At 33.1% G+C, this 12,582-nt stretch overlaps 1 protein-coding gene across 1 annotated transcript in view; it reads right to left on the reverse strand.

Moving 5' to 3' along the window:
- Positions 1–12,582, reverse strand: part of LOC150079540 (secernin-2-like) — a 141,804-nt gene that overhangs the window by 34,968 nt on the left and 94,254 nt on the right. Inside the window, exons 4-5 of the mRNA XM_090382620.1 lie at positions 11,143–11,342; positions 7,217–7,426 (exon numbers count right to left, since the gene is read on the reverse strand). Of these exons, the coding sequence (XP_090238746.1) occupies positions 7,217–7,426; positions 11,143–11,342 (410 nt within the window). The remainder of the gene's footprint in view (positions 1–7,216; positions 7,427–11,142; positions 11,343–12,582) is intronic.

Genomic DNA, 12,582 nt, shown 5'->3' on the forward strand with positions numbered 1-12,582 from the left:
ATTTTGCTAGCAGAGATAAAGAGATGATTATTCCTTTGTATAAGGCAATGATCAGGCCACACCTTGAGTACTGCGTACAGGTTTGGAGGCCACATTTTAGAAAGGATGTAGAGTTGTTTGAACGAGTACAGAGATGGGCAATAAGATTCGTGAGAGGAACAAAGGGGTGTGCTTACGAAGAAAGGGTTAAGTTCTGCAGCATCTGGAGATTACATACCTGTGAGGTGATCTGATTGAGGTGTATAAGACCTTGAATGGTTTGAGCAGGCTCAATGCTGATGGGATACTTCTGCTTGCTCAGATTAAGAACCTAAGGTGGCACAGATTCAAATTGAAGAAAGACAACTGTAGAATAGATGTGCGGATATTTGTCTTTAGCCATTGTGAGGTTGATTGCTGGAATAGATTTCCAGCAGTCGTTGTGGGGGTTGATAGCTTAAATGAATTTAAGGCTGAACTGGACAAACATTTGGAGTGACCGGATGGGCGAAATGGAAAGGTTTTTTTTTTTTTTTTTTGGCTGAAGCTAATATTAACTGCTGTATGGCAAAAAGCATTATAAATCAAGTAACACCTGATAGATGGGATAAATGGGATGTGAGAGATTTGAAAAATAATTATTGGGTAAAAGATGATATGATTAAAGTTAAAATGGTAAAACCAATTATGTTTTCTATAAATGGCAGTGAAGATGAAACTAACAACAAATCATCTGATAGCATAAGTTTCAAAAGCGTTAAAATTATTGCATTTTAAACACACATGCACGCACGCACGCATGCACACACACAAACACACACAAAGGGTGTCTCAAAAATACACAGCATAACTTCAGGAATGAGTTCCTCGTATATAGACAATAAAAATATTTTATATCAACATAGTTCCGGAAATGCTTGGTTCCCAAGTTATTAACTGGAATGTCTTATCTCCCACAGGTGATTTCCTTCATCACAAGGTACTGACAGAATCTGGTGGTTTTCCATTCCGACCATGTACTCAAATCAGGAGCAAGTGGATATGCACTTTATGTACGGTTTGGCAGACGGTAATGCTCTGGAGGCTCGTTGTTTGTACCACGAAAGGTTCCCAGAACGAAGATGTCCAGACAGGAAAACGTTTGAAGGTATCCATTGCCACCTTTGTGAACATGGGACCTTTACACCTCGTGCTGCTAACAGAGGATGACCAAGATCTTGTTTGTTATTTAGTTTTTAGGAGCATTAGCAACTAAGGCCATATTGCTCCGGGATATGCGGTGGTCATTCCCTGACCTTTCCGTATTTGGTGGTGACGGGTTCGAACCCCGGTCTAATCAAGAAGCGTGTGCTACGCACTGCTGCTCCTTCCCACCTGGCTACGGAGGCGCCGACCAAGATCTACGACTCCCGAAGTAGAGGAGGAGATTTTGGATGTTGTGCATGCCACTCCTGAAATCAGCACATGCAGAATAGCAATACATCTGGCTGTTCAACGTTTGACTATTTGGAGAGTTTTGCGGGAACACCAACTGTATCCTTACCATCTGCAATGGGTCTGGGCCTTGTCACCAACAGATTACCCTGCACAAGTAATGTTCTGACAGTGGTTCTTGCAGTAGTGTGGTACAACTCCTCACTTTCCTGCCTTAGTGATAGTCACAGCTGAAGCACTGTTCACACGATCAGCATGTATGTGCTGAGGAAAACCCACATACAATTCTTCCATCACATCACCAACAGCGGTTCAGCCTCATCATCTGGGCGGGTGTTTTTGGTGATAAGTTATTTGGGCCCCATGTATTTCCAAACAAACTCACAGGGCAGGCGTACAGAAACTTTCTGGAAGACAACACACCACTGATCATTCGTCAACAAGCACACTTCGTGCACGATGGCACTCCCACACATTTCAGCCACCTAGCCTGCAATTAACTGAATCAAAGGTTTTCTGGTCGGTGGATATGTAGAGGTGGACTAACTGCCTGGCCTCCACGCTCACCTAATTTAAACCCACTAGATTTCTTCTTGTGGGGCCATTTAAAGTCATTGGTGTATTCGACTCCGGTAGCTGATCTGGAAACTCTTCGCAATCGAATTGTGGCAGGTTGTGAGACAATACAAAACATGCCAGGAATTTGGCATTGTCTTCGCGAATCCATGATACGTTGATGTGAGGCCTGTATTCAGGCAGAAGGTGAACATTTTGAACAATTACTATAAGGTGATATGAACAATTAAGTGTCATAGATAGACCTTCAAAACTCGGAAACCAAGCATTTCTGGAACTATGTTGATATAAAATATTTTTATTGTCTACATACTCATTCCTGAAGTTATGCTGTGTATTTTTAAGACACCCTGCATACAGAGGTGGACTGGATCAAAAATTCTTAGGGAAAACTTGTAGCGGCCTCATATTGTTTATGGCCAAAATAACACTGGCCTCTGGCACACTGGGATTTCCCCTGTAAGTCTTATGGCCAGTCTGCCTCTGTGTATATATATATATAGAAAAAGAAATATAAATTAAGAGGGGGGAAAAAAAGGTGGAAGAGCAAAAAAAATAAATAACACAGAGAGAAGAGGAAAATGAAGATGTCATATGAAAATATGTATAAAAATTTTTAAATATTAAATAAATAGCAAATAAACCCAATTAAAAACACCAATAAATACTGAATTTAGACTGGCCCCACTTGTTAACGCCGAGGCCAAAACAATGTGAAATATCAACAAAAGAGACATAAGAAACCTAACACAAAAGATAATGGAGATAAGATGAACCCGAAGGAACAAATAAAAACAACCATTATATCCATTCTCATCAGAAGGCCACTGGCTGTGAATATTACTGCCTTTTCAATGCAATGAAAATTACTGCAATTGGCAGAAACTCAAACATCAACCAGCCAAGGCAATAAAATGCATCACGAAGGCCCTAAAGCAGCAACAGAAATAATAATAAATATTAAGCATTCAACTGCAAAAATAAAGTGGATGACCCGAAATATAAACCAATTATAGAGGGCAGTACGAGTAGTGCAAAGCAACTAACACACACACTACATGCAGGGAAAAATAAAATAAGAGTATCACAAACATAAGTGGCTGCATAAAGCAATATCCACAACTCATGTAGCCTATAATAGTTAATAGTAATAAAAATTAGGCATAAGAGGTAAAAAGCGAAAATAACAAGAATAAATAACCATGATGTAGTTATTTATGTTTCAACAGAAATAAATATCTGTATTATCTATTGCAAGAATAAATAACCATACTGTGGTTATTTATTTTTGCTTTTTATCTTCTCTCTTATGCCCAATTTTTATTATTATTAACTGTTATAGGTTACATAACGTGTTGTGGTATTGCTTTATGCAGCCACTTACATTTGTGATACTCAATTTTCTGCATTTTTTTTTTTTTTTTTTTCCTGCTTGTAGTGTGTATTAGTTGCTTCGTTGCTACTCATACTTGTCTTCTATAATTGGTTTATATTTCTGATCATCCACTTCATTTCTTTATTTTTGCGGTGAGTGCTTAATATTACTATTATTTCTGTTGCTGCATTAAAACCTTCGTGATGCATTTTACTGCTCCAGTGGGTTGACATTTGAGTTTCCACCAGTTGTGGTAATTTGTGTTGCATTCAAAATGCAGTAATATTCACAGCCATTGTGTCCAGTGGCCCTCTGATGAGAATGGATATAACTGTTGTTTTTATTTGTTCCTTGGTGTTCAACATCTGATCTCTATTATCTTTAGTGGTAGGTTTATTATGTCTCTTTTGAGATATTTCACATTGTTTTGGACTCTGTGTCAACAAGTGGGTGCTGGTCTAAATTTAATATTCACTGGCATTTTAATTGGCTTTATTTGCCCTATATCTAATATTTCAAAATTTTTATACATATTTTCCTCTGCTGTCTGTGTTATGTTTTTCTGCCTTTTTTTCCCTCCCTAATTTATATTTATTTTATTAATAGTAATAAAAATTAAGCATAAGAGAGGTAAAAAGCAAAAATAACAAGAATAAATAACTCTGATGTGGTTATTTAATGTTACAATAGAAATAATAGTAACAGAAATAAATATCTATTATCTGTTTCAAGTGTTGGATTGCTTTATGCTGTCACTTATGTATGTGGTTATTTATTATTGTTATTTATGCTCTCTCTCTCAAGCCTAATTTTTATTATTAACTATTATATATATAGGAAACAGGTACATATAAATTCTTAAAAAAAAAGACAAACACTCTTTACAGGGCAAATAAGTTTCAGTAAACAATAACCAGTTATTAATAACAAACATTATTTATAATGCCTGCCCATCCTTATTTAATGCTGTTTTTTTTTGTATGAATTAAATCAAAATAGTCAAAACAATCTACTCAAAAAACTTTTAGGCAGTACTATTTACAAATAAAACGTTGCAAATTTAATGTTTTTCTTTTATTAAACACAGGTTGTTCAGATGTTTTTACCCATGTTAAAATATGTAATTTTTAATTAAGCTATGTGCATTTTTAAATAAACAGGAAGGTACTACAAAATTTATGATAACTATACAGTTTCTGAAAACAAAACACTTGGCAGATGGATACAATGCCATGCTGACATGATTGTAAAATAGCAACTTCTGGAAAGCCAAGTTAGATGAGATGGACTATACTGATCTTCACTGTCTATGGTTGTCAATTTAACTTCTATAACTGACAGAGTTTACATGACAAACAAGTTTTTTTTTTTTTTTTTTTTTATTGTATCCACCTAATCTAACCTGTATTTTAATGAAGTTAGGTTACCTAAATATAATAAGGTCAGGTAATATGGAGTAATGAAAAAAAAAATAAAATCAAGTTTTTAAAGTTTGATTTGCAGTAGCTATCAGGTAATGGCAGTTTGATTGACAACAGTTGTCAATCAAACTGCCATCATCAGTAGAAAACAATGAAAGATCATTACACTGTAGGATTGTCAAAAGTTAGGAGATAGTTGTGCTGGTCTAATTGTTTAATGAGCATATCAGGCCAGTTCATGAGGTAACAAACCTACAGCTTTGTAGGTTTGTTACTGATAGAAATTTACATAAGCAAATACTGTAATATTTTCCTAATAAATTACATTTAATAAAATATTTTTTTTTTTTTTTTTTTCCTGCTTGTAGTGTGTATTAGTTGCTTCGTTGCTACTCATACTTGTCTTCTATAATTGGTTTATATTTCTGATCATCCACTTCATTTCTTTATTTTTGCGGTGAGTGCTTAATATTACTATTATTTCTGTTGCTGCATTAAAACCTTCGTGATGCATTTTACTGCTCCAGTGGGTTGACATTTGAGTTTCCACCAGTTGTGGTAATTTGTGTTGCATTCAAAATGCAGTAATATTCACAGCCATTGTGTCCAGTGGCCCTCTGATGAGAATGGATATAACTGTTGTTTTTATTTGTTCCTTGGTGTTCAACATCTGATCTCTATTATCTTTAGTGGTAGGTTTATTATGTCTCTTTTGAGATATTTCACATTGTTTTGGACTCTGTGTCAACAAGTGGGTGCTGGTCTAAATTTAATATTCACTGGCATTTTAATTGGCTTTATTTGCCCTATATCTAATATTTCAAAATTTTTATACATATTTTCCTCTGCTGTCTGTGTTATGTTTTTCTGCCTTTTTTTCCCTCCCTAATTTATATTTATTTTATTAATAGTAATAAAAATTAAGCATAAGAGAGGTAAAAAGCAAAAATAACAAGAATAAATAACTCTGATGTGGTTATTTAATGTTACAATAGAAATAATAGTAACAGAAATAAATATCTATTATCTGTTTCAAGTGTTGGATTGCTTTATGCTGTCACTTATGTATGTGGTTATTTATTATTGTTATTTATGCTCTCTCTCTCAAGCCTAATTTTTATTATTAACTATTATATATATAGGAAACAGGTACATATAAATTCTTAAAAAAAAAGACAAACACTCTTTACAGGGCAAATAAGTTTCAGTAAACAATAACCAGTTATTAATAACAAACATTATTTATAATGCCTGCCCATCCTTATTTAATGCTGTTTTTTTTTGTATGAATTAAATCAAAATAGTCAAAACAATCTACTCAAAAAACTTTTAGGCAGTACTATTTACAAATAAAACGTTGCAAATTTAATGTTTTTCTTTTATTAAACACAGGTTGTTCAGATGTTTTTACCCATGTTAAAATATGTAATTTTTAATTAAGCTATGTGCATTTTTAAATAAACAGGAAGGTACTACAAAATTTATGATAACTATACAGTTTCTGAAAACAAAACACTTGGCAGATGGATACAATGCCATGCTGACATGATTGTAAAATAGCAACTTCTGGAAAGCCAAGTTAGATGAGATGGACTATACTGATCTTCACTGTCTATGGTTGTCAATTTAACTTCTATAACTGACAGAGTTTACATGACAAACAAGTTTTTTTTTTTTTTTTTTTTTATTGTATCCACCTAATCTAACCTGTATTTTAATGAAGTTAGGTTACCTAAATATAATAAGGTCAGGTAATATGGAGTAATGAAAAAAAAAATAAAATCAAGTTTTTAAAGTTTGATTTGCAGTAGCTATCAGGTAATGGCAGTTTGATTGACAACAGTTGTCAATCAAACTGCCATCATCAGTAGAAAACAATGAAAGATCATTACACTGTAGGATTGTCAAAAGTTAGGAGATAGTTGTGCTGGTCTAATTGTTTAATGAGCATATCAGGCCAGTTCATGAGGTAACAAACCTACAGCTTTGTAGGTTTGTTACTGATAGAAATTTACATAAGCAAATACTGTAATATTTTCCTAATAAATTACATTTAATAAAATATTTTTTTTTTTTTTTTTTTTTTTTTTTTACAAAATAATCTAAAAAATATGCATTTTGTATTAAAAATTTCAGGACTGCTTTCACCTCCCCACCTTGTGGTCAGAGATTTTGAAATGTACTCATAACTCTAACAAATTTTAGGAAACAAAAATTGTTTCCTAAAATCACAATGTCACATTTCTTAGTTGAAATCATAGATTGCAATTTTTACAAAATATAAAAATGAATAAAGACATGCAAACAAACAATTATTCAATTTTAAACATTACAGCTACTTCTTCAAATATCGTGCATAAAAATTATTTTTATATATATATATTTTTTTCAAATCATACATACTGGCTTTAAATTTTGACTAAATTCTTACCCATATCTGAAAGTTTATTAAGAAGTTCCTTTCCACAGTTATACCTATGAGTTGCATTTTCGTTACTTTTCCCATAAGCATTACCAAAGTCAAAATCTCCCTGACTAGGATCCCAAAAACCATTAGATTGAGCATGGGATTTTAGATTATCATTCATCAGGTCTATTTTTGTTCCTATTGAAAGGCAATTAGAAATGTTCCTAATGCCATCTGGAATTTAATAAAAAAGAAAAATTATGAATGAATTCAGAAAAGATGATACTAATATTTTATTGTATCAGTAACCAAACGTATCAGCTAAACCACCGATAATTTAAGCTTATTTCTTAGTAACATAATAATACTTAAAATTACTACAGGAATCTTGATTATCTTTATTAATTTGGGGGGGGGGGAAGTTAATCAAAAAACAGTTATTCAAAGAATACAATTTATTCACAAGACATTAACAAATTTTTTTTTTACAGTACAGATATATATAATCAATTGCAAAAAAATTCATCTGTTCATTCACAGAAAATGTATGATTTATTCGTACAGTACTATATGTATACTTAGCTACAAAAGAAAGAAAATAAACTGTGTGCAACTTAATTGTACATTTTTTTTAAAATGAGAACAGAAGATAAAATAACTTACAGGAAGCAATTTGATATCAGCTCATTCCCCCCGCCCCCTTTTGAAACTGTTTGTGCATATAATGGTTCTAATTTTCTATAGCATTTTATAATGAAAAATATCTGTACAGAGTAGGCAGATGGCGACACTTTAATGTTATTTCAACAAAAATAATCACACATTAAGTTCATGCATTATGGAGCCACAGCATATTTATTATATAAATACAAATAAGTACTGTAATCCCTATTTTTCTGCACTTTATAACAAGCTAACATTCAACTATCCACTAAATATAATAATAAAATAAAAATAAGCACATAATATAATAATAAATAAAATAAAATATAATATTATAATAAAAATATAATAAAAATAAGCACAAAACCAATTGCAGGTATGATCACAATCTCATGAAGTGAGTAGTATCCAAAAAGGTTTCTGTGGCAAAAGGAAAAGTGGATGGCTTCAATTTCAAGAGGACACTATAGTGGACTGAGGTATAAGCAAACTATTAACTGAGAGAACACTGGATACAAGTTCATTATGGGAAATATTTGAGGATTTATCCTGGAAGCTACAAATGCATTTGTTTCAGTGGAGAAGTTCAGTAAAAGAAAGATGCCCAAGTGGTTGACAAGCAAGGCTAAATGTTTAATAAAACAAAAGAAAAAAGTATGGGATACTTACAGACTATCAAGAGATACTGATTAATACTAATAATATGAGTATTATATGTATATACATATAATACTCATAGTATTATATGTATACTATGTGGCAAGGTGCTACCCAAATGTAGTAGTGGCATGTGATGCAAGAAAGCAAGTGTATGAGCTTATGCAGCATCAGCCAAACTTAAAAAAAAAAAAAACACACACACCATTCCTCCAAATGTCTGTCCAGTTCCTCCTTAAATTTATTTAACCTATCAACTTCCACAATGACAGATGGAAGTTTGTTCCAGCAATTAACCACCCGCTGGTTAAAGGCAAATTTCTGCACATCTGTCTACATCTGTCTTTTCTTAATTTATGCCCCCTTAGGTTCGTAATCCCGTTGTTGTTGTTGTTTTTGGTTTTTAGGAGCATTAGCAACTAAGGCCATATTGCTCCGGGATATGCGGTGGTCATTCCCTGACCTTTCCGCATCCTCCATATTTGGTGGTGACGGGCTCGAACCCCGGTCTAATCAAGAAGCGTGTGCTATGCAGTACTGCTCCTTCCCACCTGGCTACGGAGGCGCCCGTAATCCCGTGCAACATTCCCAAAATTGGAATGTTGCATGGGAACTACATCTAGTACAGACTGGCCATCAATATCTTCTGACTTGTCCCCCCCCCCCAGCACTTTTTTTTTCTTTGGGGATATCTTTAGGTGAAATTTACAAAACAAGACTAATTCAAGAACTAAAAGACCAGATTCCAAAAGAAATTGGAGGAATTAATTTAAATTTGTTACAGAAAGTAATGCACAGTTTTATATGAAGACTACACATAATGTATTGATTGTGCCGGAGGTCGTTTGGAACATGTCGTTTTTAAAATTTAACATTCAAATACTAAATGTTATTATTTCTTTAAATAAAAATTTAAATTTATATTTCATCTTTTAAAAATCATCACCAAAAAATATCTAATCTCTACTGTCCCACCCTGTAGAAAGCAATCATCCAGAAATGTTCTGAACTGATTTACAGGAATTGCATCATATCTGTAGGCAAAATTCCAAATACTTGGAATTTTAACCCTTTTTTCTCAACTACCTTATATACATTAACTAAATCATCAGATTGCTTATTCTTAATTCATTAGTACTAATGTGTATAACAGTATCACCTTCTGTCTTAAAAGATGGCAACTGTTCCACAACATTAAATTTTGTCCCTAGCAGCTATATCATGTTTTTTTTTTCACCTACTTATGTAAAATATAACCTGCAACAGATTTTATAGTATTTGGTAACTACGAACTGTTGATGCAGTTAAGATTAAGTCCTGATTAAACTGTGCATGTACATACTACATAGTGTACAATGACCATAAGCCTGGAATTTGGCTGTTTTAAATCTGATCCTGATTAAACGAGATCCTAGACAAAATCAGTGGAGTGGAACCTTGTTATGAAGAAAACCAAAAACTTCATTTTTGAAAAATGAAGTAGCTATTTCAATATTGTCTGGTACAAAATGTATAGCCTAAGTAATATAAGACAGGTAGCCACAAACTAGATCTTTATAGCTCATAATGCAAATTTCAGTTTAACCTTTAGTTTAAAAATAATACAAAGGGTTTTCTCTTCCAGCCAAACTGTCATTATTTCATTTTCAACTGAAATCCAAAGGGTTTCAAAATAATAATTGCTATGGTAAACCATTAAACTGACTGCTTTTTTGCAGCAATCTTTCCTCCTCTTTCTCATCAATCCTTACTCCTCTTAGATTTAAGTTCTTTGCTTGCCAGACTGCATTAGACTCTGCTGATAAAAATCAGCAATGAGTTTTACAAATAAATGCAATCTGCATATAATCAACTTCCCACTTACATTTTTGGAGTACTACAGAAAAAGTATATCTGTTGTGTGAAAGGAATTTAATACTTAGGCTTTTTTTCCACATACTACGTGGAAAAACGCTGAAATAATCCAATCAAATCTCTTTATTTGTAAATTCAATGGGAGAATATGCTTTACGATAAATTGCAATGGAACTTTGTAGAAAACTTGAATCTCTCTCTCTCTCTCTCTCTCTCTCTCTCTCTCTCTCTCTCCTCTTCTCTCTCTCTCTCTCTCTCTCTCTCTCTCTCCTCTCTCTCTCTCTCTCTCTCTCTCTCTCTCTCTCTCTCTCTCTCTGTGTGTGTGTGTGTGTGTGTGTGTGTGTGTGTGTGTAGGATAACTGATAATGTAGAAAACTGTCATAATGATATATTTTAACTTGTCTGAAAGGAGAACTAACTGTTCTTCTTTCAGACAACAAATCAGTTAGACAAACAGTCTGTTGATGTGCCAGAAGAACATCTCTGTTTAGAAGTCTGAAGATGGGGTTCAATCAACAGAACCTTGAAACAGACAATTGTATTAGGTGTAGATTGACATAACACTTCAGTAAACAACAAAAAAACACTCACATAGCGTAACAGTGTATTTATTCCATTTAATTTCTAATATTTTAACTTATTCTTTTTATTGTATTGCCTGAAATACAAAATAACTAAGTGATAAAATATGGCAAGCAATATATTGAATTATTCAATGCAAAATGAGAATTGCCCTTAACTCTCCAATACTACTCTGTTGTCAAATTTTTACCTACTAGTTATACGCTCAGCTGCCCATAACGTTCCTGCTGTTTCCAGAACCCAAGCTTCAGTACGATCAGCAATGAGAAAACTATTATGGTAGATTAAGGCTGAAGCAGTATCAGAACAAGGTCCCCCTTGGCCGTGCTGCTCTAGCAGTTGGGTAATGACATCTACAGCCTGCTTTGCAGTTGCAGCACGTTCCAAACCCAATCTGTGAAGGACAAAGAAAGAAGAATTTGATTCTTTTATTCAATACTAGTCACTCACGTAGCTTTTTTATTTTCCTTTTCAAAGCTATACTACATAAACTAAACTATCACCAAGATGTGATAAGCAGATTGTCTGTTCTATGGTTTAAAGGTAATTTTTAATTTCAATACATTAATATGTAAGCAGTCTTCATACACCAAATATGTAATTTACAAAGAGGATTGTTTCACAGTGCTCTTTGTAAATTGGCACAAATACAAAAACAGGCAACCAACCATGATCAGGTTCCCATACAACATTAGCATCCTCATTAATCCAGCAAGCAACAGCAGCACCCCCAATTGTAAGAGACAGTAGCACGAGGACTGACATGTCCACATACTTTTTTTTATCCCCCCCCCCCCCAAAAAAAAAGGTTATTGGTTTAATATTCTGTTTTCAGTATTCCAATACTTGATCTTTTCTAATAAATGACAATAGTTATTAAATTTAATTATTTATTTTTAATGACAAATTTCAATTAAAAAAAACTGTGCTTTTAAAACTTGTTATTTTCAAAATAACAAAAAACTTTAATTCTGTTTGGAGGGAACACTATATATAAATTATAAACATAAAACTACATAATTCATTTAGGGCAACAGCCTCAGGTTATGAAGAAGTTAATTAACATATCAGTTAGAGCAATGGCATCATGTAGCCAACTACTGGCAGTTGGCTATGTATAGACATAATGCCATTGCACTAACTTATATGTTAGTACACATAAAACTATTAATAACTTTCATTTTCAAGTTCATAAAACCATTAAGCACATGTATTAATATATTTTTTAATTCCACTTAACAACTCTGCATAACAATGCATATCACCAAAAGTAAAAATTGTGTATATTTAGAAGCTAGACAGGAAAGAGCTGCTAATTTTGAATTAGGGTTTAATACAAAACAGGTATTTTTTCAGGTAAGCCTGTAAATTCTCACACCACAGCTGCTGAGTTAACATAGAGGTGAATATCTGTTACATCTCAACTAGCATAAAAATCAAATGCAAAATATGAAGCCAATATAAAAATAGTGGTGGTTGATTATGCTTAGATTTTTAGTAAATTTTAACATCTGAAGAAAAGTTGTTTTTAGAAACAGAGAATTTCATTTTGACCTTATTTTGAAGCCATTTCAGGCAATATTTTAATTATATTTAAATAATAATCCACAATACATCATTAATTAACTTAGCAC

Source organism: Mastigoproctus giganteus, chromosome 10 (assembly GCF_048544385.1).
Source record: "Mastigoproctus giganteus isolate SK-2022 chromosome 10, ASM4854438v1, whole genome shotgun sequence".
Classification (NCBI taxonomy): domain Eukaryota; kingdom Metazoa; phylum Arthropoda; class Arachnida; order Uropygi; family Thelyphonidae; genus Mastigoproctus; species Mastigoproctus giganteus.